Source organism: Mesocricetus auratus, unplaced genomic scaffold (genome assembly GCF_017639785.1).
Source record: "Mesocricetus auratus isolate SY011 unplaced genomic scaffold, BCM_Maur_2.0 Super-Scaffold_100013, whole genome shotgun sequence".
NCBI lineage: Eukaryota > Metazoa > Chordata > Mammalia > Rodentia > Cricetidae > Mesocricetus > Mesocricetus auratus.
The window spans coordinates 35065924-35093207 of record NW_024429196.1 but is presented as its reverse complement, the minus strand read 5'-3'; the positions used below and the strand labels follow the sequence as shown (position 1 = coordinate 35093207).

Below are 27284 nucleotides of genomic sequence, written 5' to 3'. Positions count from 1 at the left end.
TCTCCATTGTTATAGTTAATGTTCTGTTCTCTTCTCTAATCATAATTTCCATATTTCTGTCTGTCTTAGTCCTTCAGTTAATTGTAAATCTGTAAAAGTGAGCTGTCTCCTAAACAGAACGTCACCATCTTCCCCATGCTGAATGTGGAGCTGGGCAGAACCCCTCCTGCTGCTCTCATCTGGGCTTTCTCAGAAAAAGGACAAAAATTCATCTTTTGAATCAACAAGATCCTTAAAAGCTGTTTTATTTTTCTTCGGTCCTGTTTTATTTTGTCCTCTTATTTTATCTTACTTATTACGATGTTATATTACTTTCTTTTCTTACATGGGGTATTCCTGGGAAGAGTCTGAGGCCATTCTGATTTGTCTCATAATTTCATTTTTTGTTGTTTTGAGGGAGAGTCTAACTCTGTACCCTAGGCTAGCCTCAAACTTGCTTTGGAGGCGTTGTATTACAACCAAACTCCTAATGCTGCTCGAGTGCTGGGATTACAACTGAGCGTCCCCATGCACTCTGCTTCATCTAGATTGGTAAAAGGCTCTTTGAAGATCACCGTGGGGAAACAAAATATTGACATTTTCGGTTGGTTTTCTTCTTCTTTTAATGAATAAAAATAGAACTATATACAGCATTTTGTTTGAAATAAGTAAACCAATAATAAAGATTAAACTAAATGAATTACAGATGGACATAAATAGTAAAATGCTTGAGTAAACGTAGCTGGTGAACACAGGATTTACTATTATTTTCTGTGGTTCAGAGGAGGTTTATAATGTTTCACTTATTTTTTTAAATACCATAAATATGTAAATGCAGTGTGTACATTGCCTTCCTGATGACTGCAAGTGTTCGTGTTCTCTAGCAACCATTCACACTTTCACACACTCACTAATGCCATTTCCTGAGTTCTGAGCACAAGTACTTTTTCAAAGCATTACAAGTATTCAACAGTTCTTGATGGAGGATTATGAGAGTCTAGCTTTAGAGTCTACAGAGTAAAGGGAGTAATGCAAAAATTAAATTGCTTGTTTGACACAAGTCTGTCCAGAGATTTGTATTTGTTTGTCTAGACTCTTTTGAACACTGTTGCTCCAAACATTATACAGGCTGAAAATAGCGTCATATGCTGCTTAGCAAGCCTGTCTGAAAGGACCGTGTGTCATTAGGCTGCCCCATCTGTGGTGAAGCTGATTGGATCTTTTCCTTTAGTTCCTTTACTTTAGAATTGTTTGAGCTTTTAAAAATATACTATGCTTTAAAAATGTTTTATGTCTTTAAGAAATGTTTAAAATGTGACTTAATTCATAACATTGGAAATGTTTTTAACGAAATGTTAAAATGTTGCAACCTAAGGAACTCATGTCACAAGTACTTTATTGGAGTGATGTGCCTTTGATTTACCTTGGAACACTTTAGAAGGAAACTTTGTGTTGGTAACAATCTTGGAAGAGCTTGGAAATAAAATCTTTGCCTAATTCATTGTTTTCCATAAAAAAAAGTCATCATAGAGTTGAGGGCTTGGATATTTTTGTTTCCTTCCTTCCTTCCTTCCTTCCTTCCTTCCTTCCTTCCTTCCTTCCTTCCTTCCTTCCTTCCTTCCTTCCTTCCTTCCTTTGCTCTCTCCCCTTCCTTCCCTCCCTCTCCCTCCCCACTTTCCTTTCCTCTCTCTCCTCTCCCTCCTCCTCCTTTCCTTTCCTCCCTCTCCTCTTCCCTCCCCTCTCCCTCTCCCCCTTCCCTTCCTTCCTTTCTCTCCCCCCCTCCCTCTCCCACCTCCCCACCTTCCTCACATTCTTCCCTACTTCCCTTCCCTTGTTCCTTCCATATATATAAGTGATAATAAAAGAGGAACAAATGGCCCTTCCTTTTCTTGTTTTTACTCCTTTTTAGTTGGCATTACTGAGACATTTTTAACTTTGTGTTTCCTCTGTGTTCAGGTATATGTCTCGAGTCCACGGTATGCATCCCAAAGAGACCACCCGTCAGCTGAGCTTAGCTGTGAAAGATGGTCTTATTGTGGAAACTCTAACAGTGGGCTGCAAAGGCTCAAAGGCTGGTATTGAGCAAGAAGGATATTGGTTACCAGGAGATGAGATTGTAAGTATATTTTATTTGATAAATTCACAAATTTGGACTTTGGGTTTTTAAAAAAATATTAATGTAACATAGAAATTCACTGTCAGAAATTTAATAATTCTTAACATTTTTTATTAACATTAAGGCCCTATATTGATAGCTTCCTTGTGATTCCTTAGGAGAAAACTAACTTTTACAAAAATCTTACTATTCTGTCTGTTATCTTTCATCTAAAAAAAAAAAAACTAAATGTGCATATAAATCATGGCACTTCCAGTGCTTTCTTCAACTAATACTAGATTTAAAAAATGCTTCAGTGCATGTCTATTTGTATTGACTGGACAGGTGGAAATGGACACATTGCCTATTCAGAAAAGCTCACTTGGATGGCATTAAGTCTGAGCTAGGACTGGTATGACTGGCCATGGTCCTTACTGACCAATGACTGCTGGCAGGTTTTGGGCGGGCCCTGAGCATAAGTCAATCTGGACGGATAGAAAGTTCCTTCTTTGTGTACCTTCCTTTAGCTCCAGCTGGGACTCCTCTTCAGGGCAGTGCTTTACACAGCTGAGTCCTTTCAGGACAGGGCTTCATGCTGAGAGACACATAGAGAAGCACTTTCTTCTTAGCATTGCTATCTCCCCATCGTGTTGTTTGATATTTCAGCCAACTAATTGGAAATGTTATTATAATAAATGTCTTTTAAGATATAGGTTTCAAATGTATGTTTGGGAGATGTAATATTTTTTCTAAAATCTAAAATTTTGAAAATCTCATAAAAATCTTAAAAATTGGTTCATTGTGGGAAAATTTCCTGAAAGCTTTTGCTTCTTCATTTCACTTTTCTGGTGACATGACAGATAAGCCCAAGGATTCAGTAAGGCTGAAGAACCAACACCAAGTGTCTCTGATAATTCTAAATGCAAGAAGTTGTTCAGGCCTAACAGTTTTGTCATTTTTTTTATATGCCAAAGCCTCAGAAACCATGGGGGGAAAATGATCACTTGTATCAATGCAATTTAGTTTGTTCCCTGGAAATATTCCTGAGAAGAAATGTGACTGTTGCCAACACAGCAGCTTCCTTTCAAGTCCCTGCTGCAGCTGGAAGCTTTGTTGTTGCAGTAGCCAAAATGGAGTGAGCCAGGATAGAGCAAAGGTAGAAAGGGAGGGCCCAGTGTGACTCAGGACAGTCCAGACAAGAGGGTATATCCTGTCCCAAGCACCCAGACACTTAGAGCTTCAGAAGACACGCAGAGAATGTGAAGATGGGAGTGTAACTGATGACTGAGCTTACACTCAGGACTTGGAATTGTGGGTCATGTGTATATATTTCTTAGAGTACAGGGTTTGTTTGCTCCTTTAAAATTTGTGATTTTTTAATATACTTTGTTCTTCCTTAGACTGAAATTTCTTTAATTCATCAAGCAGTAAATTAGCTTATTATATGTTTCCTACAGCATTAGGTTTTGTATTTCTTTTTATTTTTATATTTTTTTGCACATACTTATAGTCTTCTTTTCTTCCCTTTTACTAAATGAAATCTTAAAGTATATTAAACATCAATTATGCAGGTTTAATGCTAATTAGTTCTTATTCACAGCAGTTTTATACCACATTTGCATATGTAATATAACTGAGTATAGCAAACTTATGCTTAGGCTATAAAATACATAACTATAAAGACTCAATGATAAAGTAGTTTATGGAATGAGATATGTCCATCTTAAGCATTCCTTGCTTACATGTCTGGGATTGTTTAAACTTCCATTGATTCAGTCCTCAGCTGTAATGTGGGCATATTAATATTTATTTCATTTAATCAAAGATTGTCTTAGATGCTGTTCTATTACTGTGTAGATGTACCATGAGCAAGATAATTCTTATAAAAGAAAATATTTATTTGGGGACTTGTTTATAGTATCAGAGGTTTAGTCCATTATCATCGTGACAGGGAGCTTGGTGACAGGTAGACATGGGGCTGAGTGCTTACATCCTGACCCACAGGCAGGCAAGCAAGCAAGCAGACAAGAAAGAGACACTGGGCCTGATGGGAGCTTGTGAAACCTCAAAGCCCACCCCCAGTGCCATATCTCTAAGAAGGCCACACCTTCCTATCCTTCCTAAACAGTTTACCAGCTAAGCATGCAAATATATGAGCCTATGGTGGCCTTTCTCATTCTAACCACCACAGGATTAAATGAAAATATGTCCATGAAACAGCCTACACAAATACACTCAAAGCCAAGTGTTATGACTAGTAAATAAGTATGCTTAGTAATGGTCTCTTGTGCAGAAAAAATAATAAAGTTAATAATAATGTATCTATTTCAAAACTGCTAAAAGAATGGACTTTAAATGGATGTGTTAATTAGCCTGGTTTGGTCATTCCACCACCACACACACACACCCCAAAGCATCACACTCTACCCAATATAGTTATAGTTATTACTTACAAATTAAAATAAGTGTCAGTAGACAGTATAGTAAAAGCATCAGTTTTTTGCTAGCCATATAAGCAGTTTTTTTATACTTCTTTGTAATCAGTAGTCTCCAATATAAATCCTGTGAAGAGCTTGCCCCTGAAAAAGTAGATCTTGTTGAAGGTGTAAAATAATGAAGCTGACTGACTCAATGAGGATCTCAGTACTTGGGTTGATGCACTTGACTTGTAGTGAGTGTCCTCTTGCCCTAGGACACCCACAGCTCATGTGATTAATTTCATTACCTGCAGCTCAATAGGAGATTCTGCATTGCCTAGACTTTGTGTATTTTTTATTAATTCTGTCATCTGTGCAGAAGGCATGTCTAACCGGTGAACTGATAAGTTAGTACATGTCCGCACACCACAGATACTGTTATTTAAAGGTCCTCTCCTGAATAACAAGAGTATATCTCAAGAAAAGTTGATGGAAACGTCACCTTTCCTAGTTTGCATGAATTTCAAACTTCATGCCAGGGCTCTGCATACCAGCATTTTAGACTTCGTAGTTTCACCACTTTGTGATTTCAATTGCTTTGGTGCCCTAGAAGCTTGAGTTTTAGAGTGTAGTATGTATGTTGAACACTTCATTCAGGGTTGTGATGGGTGTTAGGAAGAAGGTTCTGCTATTTAAGAATATGTGTTGATGCTCTTCTTGCTGTATCTCTCAAGAGAGAAGCTGTAATAGCAGAAGTGAATAAGCAGGGCTACTTTTGGAGTCTCACAGGCTTTGTCTCCTGAGTTACTTTGTAGATGATGCTTGTCTTCACTCCCATCAATGTGTGGAGGAAAAAAAGTCAATGAGTATAGTTTTCCTTTCTCTCACACGGCTATGGTAAAAGGAGCTTAAAAGCCAGTTTGTTGGTATTACATTGTTAATACACTCCTACTACCTCTTTTTCTCTAATGCTTCATTTTAGAACTTGAAGCAATCAAAATGCATACATCTCTGGGCCATTATTTTTATTAAGTACAGCAACCATGTCCTAAAAGCCCACTGTCTTGTGTGAGACTATATCTGTCTTTTAGGAAGTCAGTATATTACAGGCAGAGGCCCCTGTATTACTAAAATTTCTCCTTGCCCAGAAATATTCTCAGACATTTTTCAACAGTGATCTCATATATAATTAGCAGCCCTCTGTGTAAGTGTCAACTCTGTTTGAGAAACTTTGGTAAAACTCTTTAGTGTCTAAGCATCTTCTTGGTGATTCTTACATGTATATATGAGATGGTGGAATGAAACAGAAATCATTTACAAGACTATTCTTTTTCTAAATGGCCCGCTTACACAGTAGTCAATAAATAAGTATGCATACCAATCTGTTTTTTAGATGACATACACACACTACTCCAGAATTTTTGTGGTCATCCTAGACTAGTAATAACATTAACACTGTCAGGGTCTAAATAGTTCCTATAAACATGATTTTCTTAGCTTGTGAAGTTTTGTTGGTGAGAGAATATGGAGTGCCTTTTTGCTATCTGAACATTTAATACTTTGTTATATCAATACCTTTCCTGAGTTTTTAAAGTTATAGCAGAGTGCTTTTTTTGCACTCTTGCAAAACTGGCCCAGTATTTCAAAATAATTAATGAATGCATACATATGCACGTGCACGCACGCACATGCGTGTGCGCGCGCGCACACACACACACACACACGCTTGAATGTGTACATGCCATACAAAATTGTATACATGCTCATGTTCATAGAGTACACATGATGGGAGGCCATATTTAATTCTTATTTCTAGTATTTCATTCCCTTTATTCTTAAATTCTGAAAATTGTATTTCAAGTGTTACCACTTGCTAAAAGGACTGAAGTTTAGGATTTACTTTGTAATCAATATCAGACAGTGTTTTACACGTTAGCCTTTTGGTTTATAAAGTGCTCACTAAGGATAGGAAGGTGTTTCTACTTATTGTAAATAGGAAGCAGGTAATCTTGAGTTTTGAATCATTTGCAGATAAAATATTTGCAGTATGTATCTTGAAACCAGGTGACTCTTATGAACTATTGATGATTTCCAACATTATTGACAGTTCCCAGGACAAGGCTGTACTTTTATTTGTAAGTGATTTTGATCGGACAGTAAAGATTTTGGTTGCCAGTGTTGACTATGGCTTAAAAATCTTTTATAAAAATGATTTGTAAAACTACTTTTTCCTTTTATAGACCTGCTGAATTTGGACTCAGGACCTCCTTTCTTTCATAGTTCATGTCAGTATAGGAGTAGGGACTCTACTGAGAGCCTTGATTGCAGTTTTAATGTAGAATCCTTCTACTCTCCTGTTTTGCTTCAAGTGAGTCCAGACTAACTGCAGACATGAGTAGACTTTTCACTCTGAGCACTTCAAAGTGAATCATTCCTAATTATCAGGACTTCAGGCCTGAGAGCATCATTTTAAATAATAAGGGGCTGTCTACATTTTTTCTCTCTGTATTTTTGATACTTTTTTAAAAAAAAACATAATTAAGGAAGTATGTATTTTGTGGTTTCCTAAAGAGAGGAGCATATTACATTAGCAATGAATGGGCTAAAATCCCAAACCCCAGTGGGACATCCTCTGTCATTTCCAACTCAGATGCAAGCTTGTAAGAAGTGTTGATTTCTATTCATCTTGAAATTTAGCTAAGTTCACACTTCTCAGGTAATACATTGAATTAAAATTAATGAGTAGACCCTCATAGACCTTACTGCCTGAAGCCATAGCAAGAGGGTCTTCCCTGTTTCATTCTTGAGGAAACATGTTGAGAGGCTCAGAAGTCAGGCTACACTGGACATTCTAGTACATTGAATACGTGTAGCATGTGAATTTTAAGAATTAGTTTTTTTAAAGCAGTTTAGATTTTTGCCCTTTTTTGTTATAGTTATATTTGTCACTCTTCTTTCTTTTTGTTGTTTTTTGAGACAGAGTTTTTCTGTGTAGTCCTTTTTGCCTGTACTGGAACTCACTCTATAGACCAGGCTGGCCTCTGAGCTCACAGAGATCCACCTGTCTCTGCCTCCTGAGTTCTAGGTTAAAGGCTCATACCACTACTGCCCAGCTAGTTCATTGTTTTAAATACCTTAAACACAAATTTCAATGTAACTTTGATGCTGTTGAAACATGAAATGCTTTATTATCTTTACATCATGTATGTATATTATATATGTATGTATGTTTGTATATTTTTTCTTTGAATGTTTATTTCCAACCTTTGCTACAAAAAGAAGTAAACAATCCTTTATTTATTAACTAATCGGTAAATGCTGATGACTGTAAGTTAACTAGAAACCAGTTATACTAGAGTTCTCTGTGATTTTACACCATGGTTTACTGAGAAGTGCCTTTGCCAAGAGTCTCTATTTGTTCAATATTTTGGATGATTCTATCCTTCTCATTGTGTGTTGGTGGATTGTATGCATGAGTTCTTGCTGTTTGGCCCTGTCTCCTTCTCTGAATTCTGTTTCACTGGGCAATATTGTAATTTATTTTCAATATTTAAAATCACTAAAATTATGTAGCCATCATATCCTCCCTTGTAAATAATTAAATGAATTGTTAGCAGAATTAAATTAAACCTAGAAAGGTAGAAAGCTCATTTTACAGTGTATATGCATTAAAGCACACTGCCATATACATGCTTTGTAGTGTAACTTGTGTCTGCTCATGAAGATACAGCCAGTTAATAAGTTAAAATTGTGCCTTGATTATTGAAGAGTCTTGATCAGAATTTGTAATACCCCTTTTCCAACAGCTCTTCAAACACCTCCCTTGGTGAATAGCCAAACATCTTTCTGAGCTTCCTTTTTATCGCTGAATCTGAGCTAATTATATTTCCTGTTCTACCTTGTTCAGAGAAATGTTGTGAAAATCAGATATGATAATGAATTCTAAAGTGCTTGGAGAGAAATGCACTCATGTTATTAGAAGTATGTTATTCATCTGTGGCTTAGTTCCTGTTTCATGCAATACATAGATAATAACACTGGTTAACATCTCCTGAATGCTTAGGCTGTGCCAAACACTCTTCTGTGCGCCATGTACATATGAACTCATCTGATTCTTACTAAGACACAGGAAACTAGGCACTGCCATGCTGTTCATCTTACAGACTGAAAAATGGCACACAGAGAAGCTAAGTATTCTGCCCAAGACCATACAGCTATAAGTGTCAGGGCTAGGATTTAAACCAGTTTGACTCCAGTGTTTTCCCTAAACAGGGTATCAGGCTGCTGCTGGATTCAGATTTTTTGCTTCAAGGATCTGGGGGCAGCTTATATACATTTCATGATTTGGTGAAGTATTGAGTTTACCTCACATTCTTTATTCTGATTGTTTAAAAAGTTCAGCGTAATCCAGTTTCAGATCAATCAGACATGATTTATGGTATTGTACAGGTGTAGATGGTGCAGATGTTACTTCCTAGTGAGATGCTTTCCTGACAACACTGTACATTTTGTGGCACATGAATTCCCCAAGAGATTTCTCATTATCTATCCATAACCTTCTTCTCAGTCAGTGACAACTCTTAAGTTTGCATGTGACTATCTTTTCATTAATGCTAAGCTCATTAATAGCCTTTTCTGTTAATATTGTCTGCCAAGCAATATGGATTGTACTTCAAGTAATAAACCATGTGTCAAATCCCTTAGCCCTGTGTATTTCCTGATATGAGTAAAGTTGTGGTAGAGAGACCAAGATTATCTTGTTTTTATTTTGAAAGGCCTACAGTTCGCAGCCTTTCTCCAGGACAGCAGCCCCAGACAAGGTGAACTGATTTTGCACTATGTTATTTTACTTTAATTCTGCTTTTTTTTTTTTTTTTGTAATAGAGTTCTATCTGGTTTAGGTTGGCTCACTTAACTCTTGCTAAACTTGTTTGTGAAAACTGTACTATCATTCCACTGCTTCTGACTTTGAACTTTGTGTTAGTGGGTTTGCTCTTTAAAAACATTCTTGTTCTGAAGTGGTGTGTTACACACGCTGCTAACTAGGCTGCCTCCAGAGCAGCTGATGACTTCTGGTGCAAATGTAAACTCAACTTATTAGCATATGTGACAGATGTGTGTCAGCCTCACTGTTTAATCGACTGCTGTTTACTACAGACAAACTGGAGGCAGCTTGTTCACGGTCCACACTCCTCGATAACACCTCAGAACATTGTAATAGATTGAGCCAGTGACTTCTGTGTGTTTTGTGTGTTATGAATGACTCTTGTCATGATTAAAATAACAAGAAACATTGTCTTCTTTAGCCCATGTGATGATGGAATTAGTGATGTCCATATGAAAAACATACCCAAGCCAGGTGTGGAGGCAATGCCTGGAGTTCCAGCACTTGAGAGTCAGATCTGTGGGTTCCAGGCCAGCCTGGTGTACACAGTGAATTCCAGGCCTGCTAGTGAGGTCCTATTTTATAAAAGAAAAAAAAAAGTAGGTAAACATTAGTAATATCAAATAAATTAATTTTAAAAGTTTCTGCACATTGCTTCATTTAAGTTATTGTTGCATTCCTGCAATTATTTTTAAAAGTGTAGTTAGGTACCCTACCAGAGACAGATACATTTTGGTGTCCATTTCTTAAGTAGGTAAAAACCTACAGTGGAAGGAGGAAGGCAGTGGGTTGGAGAGGCTCAATTGTCTTCTGCCCTTTTAGCTGTCCCAGTAACCACCATCTGACTCATCATGTGTAGATGAATTAAAATAAAAAAACAAATCGTGAAGGATGACAATTTCTATTAATTAGTCATTATATACAAATCATTAATATATATAAATAGCCATGAGAATAAAATATTTTGTTGTAAGCTTAGAATGAGTTTTTAAGTTAAAAAATAGACTAGAATTCTGAAGCTTACTTACATGAAAAATTTTGGAAATAGCTAATATACAAGGTATGTATGAGCTGTCTATCTGAAATATGACTTTCATACAAGTCTTTGGTATATCTCAATCAAACTTGATAGTATAGATGTCTTTTTCTGAATTTTATATCAAATTAGTATTTCATGATTGCAGTCCAAATGGATCGATTATTCCATCAGATGAGTTTCTAGGGAATGTATGTACAGCTGCAGTGAAGAACTAAAAATGCTTCTATTTTACCTTATTATTCTGGCCACTTAAGAGCATCAATTTCTCATTGAAACATAAACCCAGAAAATTTAGATTTCTACAGAACTGACTACTCTATCCTCACCATGGTTCTGGATGTGGGTTGGAGGAAATACGCTTTGAACATTAATGAGTGGATGGTGGCATTCAAATGTGGTTGCAGTAGTCAGTGGTTGTTGAGTCCAACTTGAACCCCATTTGCTGGACTAATATTAGCATCTGAGAAAATGAGGAAGCCACTCAGCCTTGGAAAGAATACAAATATACGTAAAAATAACTGATAGCTGAACCCAAATGTGGAATGTCAGGATCCCCACCAGAAGTACTCTTGGCATTGTTAAAGTTTTCCCTTTGCTCATTTGTCTTTCATATCTCCAAAAGAACAAGAATTAACCTTTACTCTGAAGTATATTTTAGAAAAGTGAATAGTAGCATTTATAAAGAGTGGGTTCTAAGTTAAAAGCAAATCTGAGTCTTCCTGTCTATACTCTCCCTCCTGTCCTGGCTGTTCAGAGACCTCACTAATCAGACCTGTTGAAGAATTCTTGAACAATTCTTTGTGTTCTTTGATTGCTAGGACTAGCCACATCAGTGAATGAGCCTGCTTCCTTTTGTTTCATATGGTAATCTCTTTCAGAGAGTGTGACTAAACCTTTAGTTTCACGTTTTCAATTTATTTTTCTAAATTCAACAGACCCTGAATATTTGGCGACCTGTCAGGACATGGGCATTTTGATTAGTTGTTCTTTTCAGTTAAGCATCAGATACTGTGAGCTCCACCACTCGAGACTGTGCACCCCGTCCCCGCAGTGTGTCAGCCCTCAGTTTGTAATCTGTAAAAAGCAGGACAAAACACAGGTTTGTCTGTTTGAAATATTAAGCTGCCAGTTGGTGTGGGGCACTCAGCTTACAAAAGACACCATTCCTTAATTTGTATTTTTAAATGACCTGGGATTGGCTCTGGGCATAATTCACTTTGGAGCTGTTTGCTATCAGATCACCTTCAGGTATTTCTGAGTATTGATACTGCATAGGAGAGAATCCAAGTTTTAAAGAAGTAAACTTCTAGGTATTTTCTCTCTTGTTTTAACACATTCAATGTCTTAAATTGTTTATAATGCCTAACTTGTGATGGACTTTAGTTTCAATTTTGTTGTTAGTTATTGAAGATATTGACAAAATGTCATAAGAAATTATTTTGTATTTTTTGTAGGACTGGGAAACAGAAACTCATGACTGGTATTGTTTTGAATGCCATTTGCCTGGAGAGGTGTTGATATGTGACCTGTGTTTTCGTGTGTATCATTCCAAGTGTTTGTCTGATGAGTTCAGGCTTAGAGACAGCAGTAGTCACTGGCAGTGCCCAGTTTGCAGGGTGAGTACCTATGAGCTTTCATGTGCTGGTCAGAGGGTTGAAATTTATGAATATAGTGTCACCAAGATACCCTAGGTGGTCTTGCCAGGTGAATGATAAATCCTGGAGGGTGGGGGTTATCTGCTGAAATGACTGACAAATGAACACAACACTCACAAATGTGCATACAGAGCACACCCCATGTTTCAGGGTTTACATTTTAGAGAATTTTAATCACATGAGAGCATCTTCTCTTCACATATTTTACACCTATCTATCTAGATTATGTGACTGCTTTAAAGGATAGCTTTTCAAGATGTGAACTGCTTGCCACATTGAGATCTGTTCAGTAATGACTTTGTAATTTGTGGCAGAGTTGATGTTACTGAGAACACACATGGGCAAAAGGCACAGTGTTGGGATGTCCTTGATGAGCTTCCCATCTTGTAGCCTTGGAAGTTGTTTTTGTTTCTGTCATCATGACTTAGCTTATTTTTTGCTTATATTTTATGTGGGGGGTGGAAGAATGGGACATTTGCACATTAAGAATTTTAATTACTCAAAGTAAAATGCATTGTGCGGTTGGTAAATACATATTTGCACAATAACTTTCACTCATTTTTCTCACTGAAGAATATGCATGCTGTGAGATTGTAGTGTGTCTGTATATGAGTGATGTGTGCTGACTAAATACTGCATTCCACAGGGCACTGATGGCGGTGGTACGACCTTGTTTGGTTGCAAGCACTATTGTTGTATAATTTGTATTACTTGGCTACTTAGCTGGAACCTCACATTGTCCCAGTTACCTATGACTTCAGATGCTGAGTGTGTGTCTTAAATAATCCTTTAGTAATTTGAATATTTAGTTTCTCAATTTTATTTTTACTATTTTCTCCTCTTTAACATCCAAGATTTCATCTGTGCATGATGGGTGAATGTCCAGACTCCATAGTAACCAAGTCCTTGGTTACCTCAGCCCACTTGGCACAGTGTTTCCTTAGTAACTGAGGTCCTGACTATGTAAGCCCACTATACCCAGAGGTATTTTTAGTAACTGAGGCCTTGAATTACTTGAGCCCACCTCATCTAGTTGTCACTTTGTAACTGAGGGCTTTAATTAAATGAGTCCATTCTACCTAATCCTCCCTTGGGAATAGAGGTCTTAGTTACCTGAACCCACTTAGCTTAAGAAGTAGACAATCAGGATAGCATTAGAAACCCATTTCATGGTGAAGTGTTGGGAACTGTGAGATGGTATCAATAAATAAATCTGGATGTGTCAGTGTCAAAGCTGAGGTTGTAGATTTCTTGTAGATCTTCAATAGCACATGATGTCCACACAAAATTAGTGCAGGCATGGCCTCAGGACACCACCCTGAGGGGGCTGGTGTCACTTGTATTCTGTGTTCATAGGTTTGAATTATGCCTCTTTAAAGTAAACATATCTCTCTTATATTGTACTATATTCAAGTAAAAACTTGATCTCTCAAGAGAAAGAGCTGGGCTTGGGACTGCTTGGGCTGTGGAGTGAGCTCAGGTCAAAACTAGAGAAATCAGAGAGGCCCTGTCTACAAAAGCAAGCAAGCAAAAAACTAAAGAAAACTTTTATATATAGCTGAGCAGTAGATTCCTGACCAGCTTTCCTAGCATGCATGAGAGCCTGGATTCAATCCTTTGTACCTAACCCTAAAAAAGGGCGCAGTGCAAGCACTGTAGTAGTAAAAACATAAGGGAGCAGGAGACACTAGCCCACACCTTGTGTTTTTAGTTAACGTTCAATTCTTATTTCACAGTAAGGAATTTAAGTCAAAGCCCTGAGAGTTTTGAGGCAGGGTGATCGCAATGAGGTCTTTGCATTGTTTATATAAGAGCTAGAAAAGGAACCATACTTTGAAGAAAGTAGTACGAATGTATCTGTTTCTTGTCCACAGCTGCTCTGCTGGTTTCTGATTAGGCTTTGTTTGTTTGTTTTTAATATGTAATTGTAATGGACTCAAATGCCTGGCTCTCTCATCTCATTTTTTTACTTTTGTTTTCCTTGTTCAGTTTGGATGAATTTATGATACAAGGATATAATTGTATTTATGCACATGCTACCATAAGTCACAAAAAAACTCCCTAAATTATGTATGTATAGCATAGTCTATGAACTAAACTCTGGCAAGACTCAAAAATCCTATGTTTGAGGCTGAATGTGGGGAATTTGACCTTCAGCTCTGAGGCCTCCAAAGAAATCATCATGTATAAGTTAGGTCTGTTCTGTGTTTTAAACAGTTATGTTCAAGAAAAAGATAATTGCTAATGGTTTCTTTTCTAGTATGAAAAGAAGTAATAACCTTAATGGAATTTTAAATATGTAGCTGGTAGAATTTTTGGTTAATTTAGTTTTTAAAACAAAACAAATTTCAATAAAAGCCATCTTTAATATTTAACAAATGACTGACAAGATTAAGATGTTCCTCAACTAAGAGGGCTTGGAGTTCACAGACTAAAACTCTATAACTGTGATTCCAATTAGAATTGACTTTCCAGTCTCTCTTTCCCGCCATAGAATGTTCGAGAATTACATATGCAAACAGAATTTTGTATAGAAGAACCTTATTTCCAGTCAGGCACAAGTGGCAGACAGAAGTCAGTCATCACTACAAAAATGTATGTTTAAAGCAGACGTGTTTCTAATAACTGGTAGAGATACAAAGACTTTTCTACCTTACTTAGGTCCCAGGAGTTTTGAAGCATTGCTGAGAACAGGCTGTCTCCCTGCTGTCAACTGCACTGTCACACCAGTCACATTGTGTCTTGGGTCAAGGTTGAGAAGACTATGTGTACCTTTCTCAGTCAAAGTGGTTTTAGCAGTTTTCATGCTTAACTTTAGCAATCTTACATTGCCAAGTACGTTCCTTTAGAATGGCTGCTTTCTAAACAATGGGTATTGCTTTGCAGACACAGCCAGTTGTTTTTAAAAAGTAGCCCATGAGATCAGAATATAAAAAATAAGTTAATAAAAAAGAGAAAAAAAGGAGCCCATGAGTATCTAATTAAATTTTACTTTAAGAAAAATATCCTCACTGTCTAGCCATATACTCTTGTTATTTATTAATTTAGAACTTATTAATTTAGAAAAAAATTTTAAATCATTTTTAAAGCTTTTCTGTAAAGTATTCAAGTAAAATAAGAAAAGTAAATGCACAGAGTTCCTTTGGTCAGTGTTCTTCAGACTTCCTGTGTTTGCACTACTGATACAGTCAGCTTGTCTCCAGTAAGCTGTGTCCTAGATGTCCAATTTGTTTATCTTACAGTAGAGAAAAGCCACAGGCCCCTCACCTGACCATTCTTATCAATGTGACAGCTTATCAGAGACAACATTCACATCTTTGTGTTTGAAATCATACCCAGTTTCAGATTCTGATGACTCTGCTCTCTACTTATTTCTTCATGAAGCTGTTTTACATTTTATTTTCGTGCATTTACCAAGAAAAACTTAAAAACATATATCCTTCTTTGAAAACTCCTTTGAAGTTTTTATTTATATAAAGGAAGTACCTTTAAAACACAAAGTAGTTCATGGTACTTTTCAAAAAGTATGTGTGTGTATATCATGTGTGTATACATTATTATGTCTGGTCACTTTTGGTAGGATAAGTTCAGACTACAATTCTTAAGTCTGACTGTATGGACATTTATATTATTTGCCAAAATAGCAACTTACCCTTCAAAGAGTGTACCCATTTACATCACTGCGAATGGCAGCAATTTCTATTTACCGTTTGTTTTTTGTCAGATGTCTCATTTTCACATCATTTTATTTTGTAAATAGCTTCCAAATTGTCAAGTCATTTTCCTCCTTGATGTCATAGTTTATGGTAGACGAGCGAGTGTGTGTGCGTGTGCGTGCGTGCGTGTGTGTGTGTGCGTGTGTCTGTCTGTCTGTGCACTACATTCTTGTTAGCCTATAAGCTTTTGGGAGAGAAATCACAGGGCTGTTCAGTGATACATTATTCTTGGGCTAAGAGAACTGGGAATCATTTAGACTAAAATCAGAAACTATGGTTACAATCAGAATCAACTTTCCAATATACTTTTTCCTTTTAATATATGGAAAAATATATGATCGTTAGATATACTAAAAGGAACTTTTGAGCATTGTTTTACTATACAGGCAAAGTGGTCTGTCATTAAAAACTCCACAACTGCCTGTTACAGTGGCACCAAACTGTGTCTTGGCATATTGTCCCCTGGTATTCTGCAGTGGTGACTGGTTTCTGGTACTGTTCAGTGTGAGCCTCCAGCCACATGTGCCTCTGGCTATCAGAGCAGACAGTGTTGTCTTCAGACATTCATATTCTGAACCCTGTTCAGTACCAAGAGAAATGCTACCTTTGTCAGATTAGTCTGGCTTCTGTCTCCCCATCAGATCCTATTATTTATACTGCACAGACCTTCCCTTCCCAGTGTATAGATCTGTAGCAAGCCCTATCTGTGAGCTCTATCTGTGAGAGCAGAGACTTTAGTACCTGAAGAGTGTGACATTTGCTCTCTATCTGGTAACTCATAAAGCATTAGCTTAATGAGGGGAGCAGTACCATAAAGCAAGTAAAATACCTTTTTTTTTTTTCAGACAATTGGGACTTCCCAGTAAATGATAGACAGGGTTTAAGAGTAGGCCCTGCCTTCTCCCTCCCTTCAATATGTTCAGTCCTCTACGGGTGCATTTTGCTTTGTCTTTATCTTATTATTATTATTATTTTGACTTGGAGGAGTTGTAGATTCATTATAGTACCACAGGTTAAATTCATATACACAGTTTATATCTGTGAACCATAATATGCCATGACAGCAGTTAGGACACCAAGTGTGTTTCATGCTTGCATAGTCAGTGAATATTGGGAAAGGAGTAATTAGAAATCATGGTGAGCCCCTTACTCTCTTCTCTGCCTCTGGGCCTCAGAGGGAATACTGCTCTGAGATTTTACCCACAAGGAATAATAACAATGCCACTTGACTACTCATCACCTCATCTGACTAAATTCTGCATCACGTCACATCTCATGTAGTGCTCATGCACACATGTACCACATACGTATACATACATACATACATGCATACATACATACATACATACTATTATACACACACATATACACACACTATACTAGACATGCCAGAGACGTCACACATACTACATATCAGATACACAGCATACCAGGAATATCAGACACCACACACACAAACCACACACTACACACATCACACACCAAACACTAGACACTATATACATACACCACATATACAACAGACTACTTTGGAATGAAGGGATTGTTACAGCATGTCTTTTAAAAAGCTGGAAAATATTCTCCCTTCTCAGATATTTATGTGGCATTTTTTCTCTGTGAAAAATTTATGTTTGTGTATGAATTGCATGGCAAATGAATGAGGCTTAGCAGTAAATTATGGAAGCATAGGAAATACAGATAACAAAACAAAAAAGATGAATGTTGGAGAATACCATTATAATATAGTGTCTTGGGGCTGGGTTATATAGCTTACTAGTCTCTTACCCTTGGCCTTACCTCTAAAAAGTCCACTGAGATCCAAGAAAGCTCCTTCCAAGACATCCAGCTGTGGTGATGGCTTTCAGAGTCTTCTGCTACCACAGCTTCTGAATGTACACAGAAGGGAAAGGTTTCACCAAACAAACACTGCTCCCCCACACACACCCACACCCACACCCACACCCACACACCCACTTTAGAAGCAAACATATTGATGGACTGGAGATATGCTCAGTGCTTCAGAGCATAGACTGTTCTTTCACAGCACACAGGTTCAGTTCCCAACACTCATCTAGGAAGATCATAAACATTTGCAACTCCAGCTCCAGGGCACCTGGTGTGTCTGGTAGGCACCAGACTGTTCAAGCTAACTTTTAAGTCCTGTGTCAAGCCCCTGCTTGCTACTGTTTCTGTCATACATGGGTTGCAGTGTGCCCATGGCAGATGGAAATGAAAGGAAGAGAATTGTCTGCTGTTACAACTAACCACAAAGTGTCTACATGGAGGAGCATCAGGGAGTCCACTGCTCCCACTGCTCAGGGGACCTGGTATGGGAGCAAGCCACACTAACTCAATGCTGAGGCACTTGAAAGCTGTCTCATGGAAAGAACTGGGGTTGCATCTGTACCTCTTGCAAGCTTTGGAGACATGGATAGTATAGTGTTTTCTCATTCCTGCAGTAGAGTGAAATGAAATTAATGCTCACAATGAAATGAGACTGAATGATAAATTAAAGTGGTTTGTATGCAAATTCCTTTTTATGTATCTGCTTGGAAATATCTACTCTTGTTCTATGGTCAGTCCACTTTTATGAATAAAGGTGATATGTCTGACTTTTGGAGGCTGGTTAACATTTACCTTTATTGTATTTTACTAGATTTAATTTAGTATACATATAGGTGTTTTGCCTGCATGTGTGTCTGTACACCACATGAATGTCTGGAACCCTTAGAGATCAGAAAGATCATTGGATACTCTGAAACTGGAGTTACAGATGGTTTTGAGCCATCATGTGGGTCCTTGGAATCAAACCCAGGCCCTCTACAAGGATAAGAACTCTTAATAAATAAACCAGTGGGCCCCGTGAAGCTTATTATGATGCTCAGGATCAGAGAAGGTAACACTTAGGCTGATTCCTGTACAGATAGGTACAATCTTAAGCAAAACTTGTTTAGTGTTTGTAGTATTGAAGAACAGAAAATAAATAATTTCTTCTTTTCTGCAGTGTAAAATACATGGTCTGGGGTGGGAGGATTGTGAAACTATGCAGGCAGAGGCATCCCCATTTGCATGTCTTCCTTTTTAAAAACAGAACACGTGATTGGCTGTGCCTTGGCACAAAACAGAAAAAGAGGGCTGGCAAGAAGGCTCAGTTGTCAAGCTTAGGGACCTGTGTTCCGCCCCCAGGATTTAACATGGTGGAGGGAAAGAACTAGCTCCCTTAAGTTACCCTTTGACTTCTCTATGTGTGTTAGTGCCATGTTTGATAATTCAGCAGGACTGGCCTCTTGACCATGGAGGGCCATACCAATGGAGTCTTATTCACTTGGATTGAAGGAGGCTAAGTCCTGTCTGTGGAGAACACACATAATCTTCAAAACCAGTGAAGGGGATTATGAGAGAGAGAGAGAGAGAGGGAGAGGGAGAGGGAGAGAGGGAGGGAGAGGGAGAGAGGGAGAGAGGAGAGAGGAGAGAGAGGGAGAGGGAGAGGGAGGGAGAGAGAGAGGGAGAGGGAGAGAGAGAGAGGGAGAGGGAGAGAGGGAGAGAGAGAGAGGGAGAGAGAGAGGGAGAGAGAGAGAGGGAGAGGGAGAGAGAGAGAGGGAGAGGGAGAGGGAGAGAGAGAGGGAGAGAGGGAGAGGGAGAGAGAGAGGGAGAGGGAGAGAGAGAGAGAGAGAGGGAGAGAGGGAGGGAGAGAGAGAGGTGTGTGTCTGTCTGTGTCTGTGTGTGTGTGTTGTGTGCTGGGGTCAGCAGCATGTATAATCTTCAAAACCAGTGAAGGGGATTATGAGAGAGAGAGAGAGAGAGGGAGTGTGTGTGTGTGTGTGTGTGTGTGTGTGTGTGTGTGTGTGTGTGTGTGTGTGTTTGTGTGTGTGTGTGTGGTGTGCTGGAGTCAGCAGCACTTTGGACCTGGTCAGGAGCTGTCTGGTTAGCGATTCTGACGGTCATGCGTATTTTAAAAGCCATTCCTCCGTGGGTTAGAGGAGCTTTTCCTCAGACTGCTCAAATCCATGCATGGCCTGATGCTCACACATTGCAACACTCTGTGTCAGTGCCTCAGCAGGCAACCCTGTTTCCTACAGGCACCCCAGACATCTTGCTCTGTGGATGTTTTTTCTTTTGGTTTTTGAGACAAGGTCTTTCTATATAGTCCTTGCTATCCTTCTGAAACTCCCTATGTAGACAAGGCTCTCCTTGAAATCACAAAGGTTTCCTACCTCTGCCTCCCAAGTGATGGGATTAAAAGCATGTGCAACTGCACATAGCTTCTGTGGGTTCCTTTTATAAAATAGCGAACCTGAAATATACCTGGTAATGGAGAAAACCTACAATCCCCTCAGGTATCAAAACACCTTGTAGCCCACATTTTGTTCCTTGGGAGAGGTTCTGCTTCTGTTGAGAAGTCAGTCTTTAGTAGGAGGGAGGGTCTGTCACTCTCTGGGTCCAGACACAGCTCTACAAAGCAATAACCAGCAGGAGTGGGTGTGTGCAACAAAAGGCTGGAAAAAGCAGTTTCAGTGTCTGAGCAGAATTCCTTGTTTACAGAAAAGAGGGGCTAGATCTCAAGTAAAAACTACACACTGTACAATTGTCCTGGTTTGCCTGTGAAATTCTTTTGGGTCAGTCCCATAACTGAGGACACTGAAGTGTGTCTGTAGTAGCTAAAATGAACCCACAATTGCTTACAATACAACCAACCTCCGCAGTGTATTGCTGCATACAGTAGGGAGGACACTTCCTCTTGTGAGCAGCAGACCAAAGCTGGGTGAGGACCGAAGAAACGAAAGGGTGACCTGTGAAGTAACCTTCAGAGGGAGCTTTTGAAGATTCAACACTTCACACTTACTCAGTAGGGCAGCAAAAGGTGACATTTCAACTGCTGCCCCAGTATGTGTTACAGTGTCTGTTTTGTTTTGTTTCTGTAATGACCTTGGGCAGTGGGTCACTCTGAGGAAAGTGTGTAGACTGTGGCCATCTAAGTTGTCTTCAAGCAGCTCCATGAGAACCCCGGGAGTGGCTTATAGACATCAGCAGTTTTCATTTAAGGAAAGATTGATGTTAGAAGGGCACACGCTGGTCCCTGTGCAACATCTGAGTAACATACATGTGGGCATGGTTTAGCACAGCCAGCTCTTGTCCCTTCCTATCCTCTGTCACAGGCGTTTCTTTGTTCTAGGACTTCATGTAAATGGACACTGACATTCCTTCTAAATGCTTCTAGCTGGTTTTCATGTGATAGACTAAAGTGGAGTGTGTAAACCTGAGAAGAACTTCTCAGGCAAGGGTAAGACTTTCTTAGAGTAATAAGTGTGTTAAATTTGAAAGCATCTGGCCAGCTTTTCTACTTACTTTTCTAGGCTTATTAAGTCTGCACTTCTAATGGCACTTTAAATACTCCAGCCATCTGGCTGCAAACAGATTTAAACAATGTAAGAACTAGTTGTCATCCTCTGTCCTACTATGCATTCCAAGACAGCTCCACACTCATTCTCTTCCACAGATAATGTTGCTGTGTACAGCTGCGCAGATCAGTAGCTCTGATCACACACATAAAGCCAGAAAGAACTGAACTCAGATTCATCTGTTGAAGTTAGGTGATGATGGGAGCAAGTCCCTGATGAGCTTCAGGAATGAGTCCCTGAAGCACAGTATGATTTCCATGCTGTTGCAATGTGTTTTAAAGACATAGTGCAGATGTTTTAGTTGCAGTGATATTTCAGTTCTATCTGACATTTGTACATAGGAAAACATTGTGTTGCTTTATTTTGTGCGGCACTGGCATCAAAAGAGCTTAGGTTAGGCCAACAGCGTGGTTTATGTTCAGAGCACAGGTGCTAGAGTTCAAAGAGCCCAGGCCACTGCTGCCAGCTAAGTGGCTTCAGACAGCCAAGCTGGGCTCGAGGAACTCGAAGGAGGGTTCAGAGAGGACAGGTTCAGTATTTAGTGAGTGTACTTTAGTACTACATGAAGGAAGGGTTGATTGTATATTTCCTTGAAGTCAGTTACCTACCTATAGACTGTAACTCGGTCAATAGCATTGCAAGACTTCTGTTTAGTATCTATTGCTATTGTAGATGACTGTGTGGACATTTCTCATCTGAGTTCAGCACTGCTAATGATGTGTCCATGGTGTGGTAGAGCAGGAGTGACAGGATGCCTTTTTTAAAGGATGTAAACATGTTTTTCTGGGAAAAAACCACTTGTCTCACCCTCTTCACCCTCATATCTAACCACCTACCATCTGTTTGTGTTAGATGATGGCATTGGCCATAGAGCTGAGAGCAGCAACATGGAGTATGCCTTCTCTTTGCCAAAGAGTCCAGTGAGAAATGCAAATGGAAGGAAAGCTAGGCCTAATGTGGAAATGTCTGAGCAAAGTATGACCCATGACTATAATACCATCACTTAGTCAGATGAGTTCAATGCCAGGCTAGCTACACAGCAATTTCCAGGTCAACCTTGTCTATATAATGAGACCCTATTTCAAGAAATGAAGGAATTATCCGAGATTGTTTCTAGACAGTAAATTGTCAACTTTTTACTAGATACTTTAATATGCATATGTAATGAATCTAAAAATATTTGTTTTCCTCTTCATGCTTAGCATATTAAAATGACTTTCTGTATGGAAATAACTTCCTGTGTGTACAGCTTTCTAGCAGAAGTGATATTAACTGTGGAAAATCATAATCTAGTACCTGAAAAGTCATGACATCCATTAAAATAGGGCTAGACCCATTCCTCTCTCTGCAGTGTGATGTAACAATACTGCCTTTGACCTGGCATGTACCTTCGTTCTGACATAGGGACATTTATTCTAGTTTCTTGGATGTCTAGAAACGACATGGAATGTGAAATCCAATTTTCTTGAGAGATTAATCAAATAATCTAATCTATTTCCACTAATCTGGCATATGAGCTCAACATGTCCATAGCATGAAAAACAGATATGTTAGTGTATCCACCATGCAGTTCCCCAATAGATTATTTTTGAATGTTTTAACAAAATATGTTGTATTGAAATTGTCTGTTTGGTAGTATCAATTTACAGTATTCCCGAAAAGACTTTAACCACTGATCTTTAGTAAATGTAAGAGATTCTCTGTTACATATATTATTTCTCCTTGTCAGAAAATGCTTTGAAGTTTTAAAATACCAAGAAAAGATAAAATTTTTATTTCTTAGGTATTATGTCAAGTACAACATATTTTTCAATTCCTTATTTACAGAAATACTATTTCTGTTATGTAAACACCACAGACTTCATCAAATGTTAGAAGTAATCTAACAAAGTATTTGCTCCAGTCCTCTTTACTTTTCTGCCTTTTACAGATGAGCAAATAAATGATGGACTTGTCTGCCTTTTCTTTCTTCCCCAGAGCATTAAGAAGAAGCATTCAAACAAGCAGGAGATGGGCACCTACCTGAGGTTCATTGTCTCCCGCATGAAGGAGCGGGTGAGTGCTGCTGGGTCCCAGCATCTTGCCAGGATTGCTTTGCTCTGGCTCCTTGCACTGTGCTTCTCACATTGGGAACTGTAACAACTTATGTGGGCATATTTGGCTATGGTCTAGTTTGATTTCCAAGACAAGGTTCTGGGATTATAGCCCTGTACTACCAAATTTGGTTGCTGTTTTAGTCATTTTCTACAACAAATGTTTTTGTATTGAACCAGACTTTGTCTTTTGTTTTGCTTAGCATAAGCATTTTATTGACTATATTCAATTAAAACACAATTTAAAAATTAATTTATCAAATGAACATTTGCATTGGTTATTGCTGTTTAAAATGAAAGGGCGCTTCTCCCTTTCTTCTCCCAAGTACTAACCAGGCCCGACCCTGCTTAGCTTCCGAGACCAGGCGAGATTGGGTGCGTTCAGGGTGGTATGGTCATAGATAGGCATTTCTCAAATAGCTGTTCTGTCAAATCTTGAAGAATGATACATTGCATTAACTGTACACATTTTTCATTAACTATAAAGGACATCTTGTAAGATTATAAAATATGTTGAGTTTTAGGAACTGCTGTTTTACATGTCCCTTTATGTGTTTAACAACCCTTTAGGCTATAGACCTTAATAAAAAGGGAAAGGACAGTAAGCATCCGATGTACCGGAGGCTGGTCCATTCAGCTGTTGACGTCCCTACCATACAAGAGGTAACTTGGCTCCTTTTATTTCTACTTCCATGTGTCTTAATTACCAAGTTAGAGGGTGGGTAGTAGCATGCACAGTGGTGGTGGCTGTGGTGTCATGGTATGTTGAGCATTCATGCCTTTAACTGTCACACACTCTAATGCAAATTTTAAAAGACACCCTATTTCAGCCACTTACAGCTAGCTTATTGATATTTGTTGATTACAGAAAGCAGATTCTTGCCTGGACAGCTTGACATTTTGCATGATTTCTGAACATGACTTTCCCTTTAGCAGTGTGCTTGGGAGTTTTAGGCAAAACTTAGTATGTAGAATGGATTTAGTGTCTTGGGAAACTATAAAAGGAAGAGAACTAGGGTTGAATCTAATAGAAGTAATTCTTAGCTCTTTGAGAATTGCAGACAGTGAGTTTTGACCATATTCACTTTCTTCCCCAACTCCTGCCAGATCCAACTCTCTTTCTACCCACTCAGCTTTAGTTCTGGTTTGTTTGGTGTTTTTATATATAAGATCTATCAAGTCCAATTTGTGATGCCCATATATCTCAGGCTTTGGTCTTGTCTTCATATTACATTATACAGCATGAAGATTTAAGACACAGCCCCTCCACCCCCCCCACACACCCTGTTCTTGGGCTCCTCTAGACCCCACTGCCATCATCCCTCCCTGAGCCTCTGGATCCTGTCAGGCCCCCTGTGAAATGCACTGATGCTAGCTGGGTTAATGCCTTGTATAATAGGAGCAGAAGTCCTGAAAGAAAGATTAACAGAAAGACAAGATTTTTATGATCTTACCAGTTTAAAATCTAAAATATGAATCATGGTTCAATGCAGAACTCAACAAGAGGCACTTTTGGGGGTCTGTAAGGAGGTATGTAGCCTGACCAAAACCCTGTTTGGGCTCAGTTCCTGGTGTACTCCAGGCAGGAGTGCAGGAAGGAAGTCAGGCATCAAAGGTGGGAGATGCCACATGGCATGTAATTTCATGTAGGATGTGTGTGCAAGGACCTAGGAGGAGTGGGCGTTTTCAGTGACGGAAGGCCAGTGGAACTAGAACTATACAGGGAGAAGCTGTCTGACGAAAGAGGTGGGGCACATGGGAGGGGCATGCGGTCTGAGCATTCTTTTGAGGCCTTGGCCTTGGCCTTCTAAGCCATTTCTATGCCAAGATCACTGGTATTCAGAAATAGTCTCTTGCTTTTCCAGGTAGCTTAGCTATATACACACTACCTGAAAAAAGTTTGGGTTCTTTTCTACAAGGAAGGAAAAACCCTCCCCAGTTCTTCTGTATTTCTCTTTGGCCACCAAAGGCAGAGCTACAGAGAGTGCATTGAAGAGTCCTTTTCTGTGCCTCATCAGTGTAGAGAAAGCTGTGCATTGCCCTACTTTATAGAGGAACTAACTCCCAAAGCTTCACTTCAAGCTAGTGCCTGTGCTTAGAGCAGTGGTGCCTTTCAGATATTTATAATTCATAACAGTAGCAAAATGACAGCTAAGAATTAGCAACGAAATAATTTTATGGTTGGCGTCACCATGCCATGAAGGATCTGTCTTAAAGGGTTGCAGCATTAGGAGGGTTGAAAGCCACTGACTTAAAGATTTGGTGACTGCTGTGGAGTCTAGTAGCTCCTTTTCCTGGTCTTCATCCAGCTGTTAGGGAGATGGCAGGCTTGTGTGGTCCTGCTCTCATCTGAGCATTTTCTGACAAAGCCCAGCAGCAGCTGCCACCACTGCCATGAAGTCCATTGTGGGAAATTAACAGAATGGGCACAGTGTTACTTGTGGCCCTGTCACTTCTGGTGGGGGCAGCAGGAGGAGTCCTGATGTCATCTGGACAAATTCCATTGTGTCCCCTTCTCCAGTCCTGTTACTAACAACACATCTGTCCTTTTCTGTCTTTTCTCCCACAGAAAGTGAATGAGGGGAAATACCGGAGTTACGAGGAATTCAAAGCTGATGCACAACTGCTTCTCCACAACACAGTGATTTTCTATGGAGGTTCAATCCTTTTTCTCTTTTGTGTACAGTTTTAAAAATATTAAATTCCATGTTGAGAATATCAGTCACAGCTCATTGTAATCCATACATGAGTAATGACGTGGGAATGTAAATTGATGGCTGCTTGGTGGTGTGGCTGACAGAGGTACTGAGCAGTGGTGTGAGGAAAATATCCTTTCACTTTTTTGTTTTTATGGTGCTGAGGATGAGGAGCTAGCCCAGGGCCTCATGTATGCTAATTTAACGCTCTACCACTAAGCTACATCCTCAGTGAAATGTATTCTTTACATTTACATGCTTATTCTTAGCTAAGAGGTTTGTCCAGACATTTCATTAGTTCTGATACTTTCCCACTAAGATCTCACTCTTAAAGTCAAGAAGTCATTCTCTACCTTAAGAAGTAGTGGTTGTGTTAAATACAAAAGTGAAAGTTGCCTGTAGAATTTATTGTCACCTGAACATTATATAAAATGTGTGTTTTGATAAATGTGTCTCCATTTGGTGAACTGAAATGACAATAGGGTCACTTGATTTGATGGTGGCAGTTTCTAGAGTATTGATGATAGGTTGTGTTTATTTTCAATTACAGCAGACAGTGAGCAAGCGGACATTGCGAGGATGTTATATAAAGACACGTGTCATGAGGTACTTACCATTCATATCTAATAATTAAACTTGCTATAGTCCAAATTCATTTAAGGCTTCTGTCCTTCCTTGCTACATTTTCATTATGGCATTTACTTTAATGTAATTTGATTTTCATGTTTGGCATACATGGAAAGTAAGTAAACAGAATGTTTCTGAAAAGGCTAAAAAGGATGTCACGGCAGGTTAGCTAGTGACTCTCAAGCACTACTGGTGCTGATGTAAGTGCTGGTGAGATATGGACAAGCTGCACTCTGCACCGGAACTACATCTTGGGATGAGGGTTTACTTTTGCCTCCTATAAACCAGTGAGCAAACCAGTGAGGCAGAACAACATTTATTTGCATACAGTAAGGAAGCACCTGAAAATATTATTCTTGTAAAAACTCTCATATAAGAAATGTGATTTTTTTCCAGTTCATCTTAAATTTGACTTTTCTTTTTAGTTATTGAACAGCCATGTTACTGAATGTCTACAGTGTACCAGACAGTGTGCTGCAAGGAATGAAATGGTGATCTAGGTATAGACTCCAGCATATGGATGTCTTCTGTAGAGAGCTTGACGACAGGAAGGCATAAGAAAAAACAAATGGTCTTTGTGTGATGATGAGAACAGTGTGCAAGCAAGGGACAGCAGTGGCTCAGCCAGGGAAGGGCACTGTCACCCTCGCATGCATTCCCATGGGGCCATGAGTGGCAGAGTC

General features: G+C 39.0%; 1 protein-coding gene across 12 annotated transcripts in view; it reads left to right on the top strand.

Annotated features, from left to right (window-relative positions):
* Positions 1-27284, top strand: part of Zmynd11 (zinc finger MYND-type containing 11) — an 80749-nt gene that overhangs the window by 43940 nt on the left and 9525 nt on the right. For 5 of the 12 annotated variants that reach the window (XM_040755580.1, XM_013114674.3, XM_013114678.3 and 2 more), the window contains exons 3-8: positions 1936-2095; positions 11870-12031; positions 23163-23240; positions 23849-23941; positions 25848-25935; positions 26525-26580. In XM_040755580.1, coding sequence (XP_040611514.1) covers positions 1936-2095; positions 11870-12031; positions 23163-23240; positions 23849-23941; positions 25848-25935; positions 26525-26580 — 637 coding nt within the window. Of the gene's footprint in view, positions 1-1935; positions 2096-9266; positions 9312-11495; positions 11515-11869; positions 12032-23162; positions 23241-23848; positions 23942-25847; positions 25936-26524; positions 26581-27284 lie in introns of those variants that run through there. The other 7 variants (XM_013114679.3, XM_013114677.3, XM_040755581.1 and 4 more) reach the window with 6 other exon arrangements.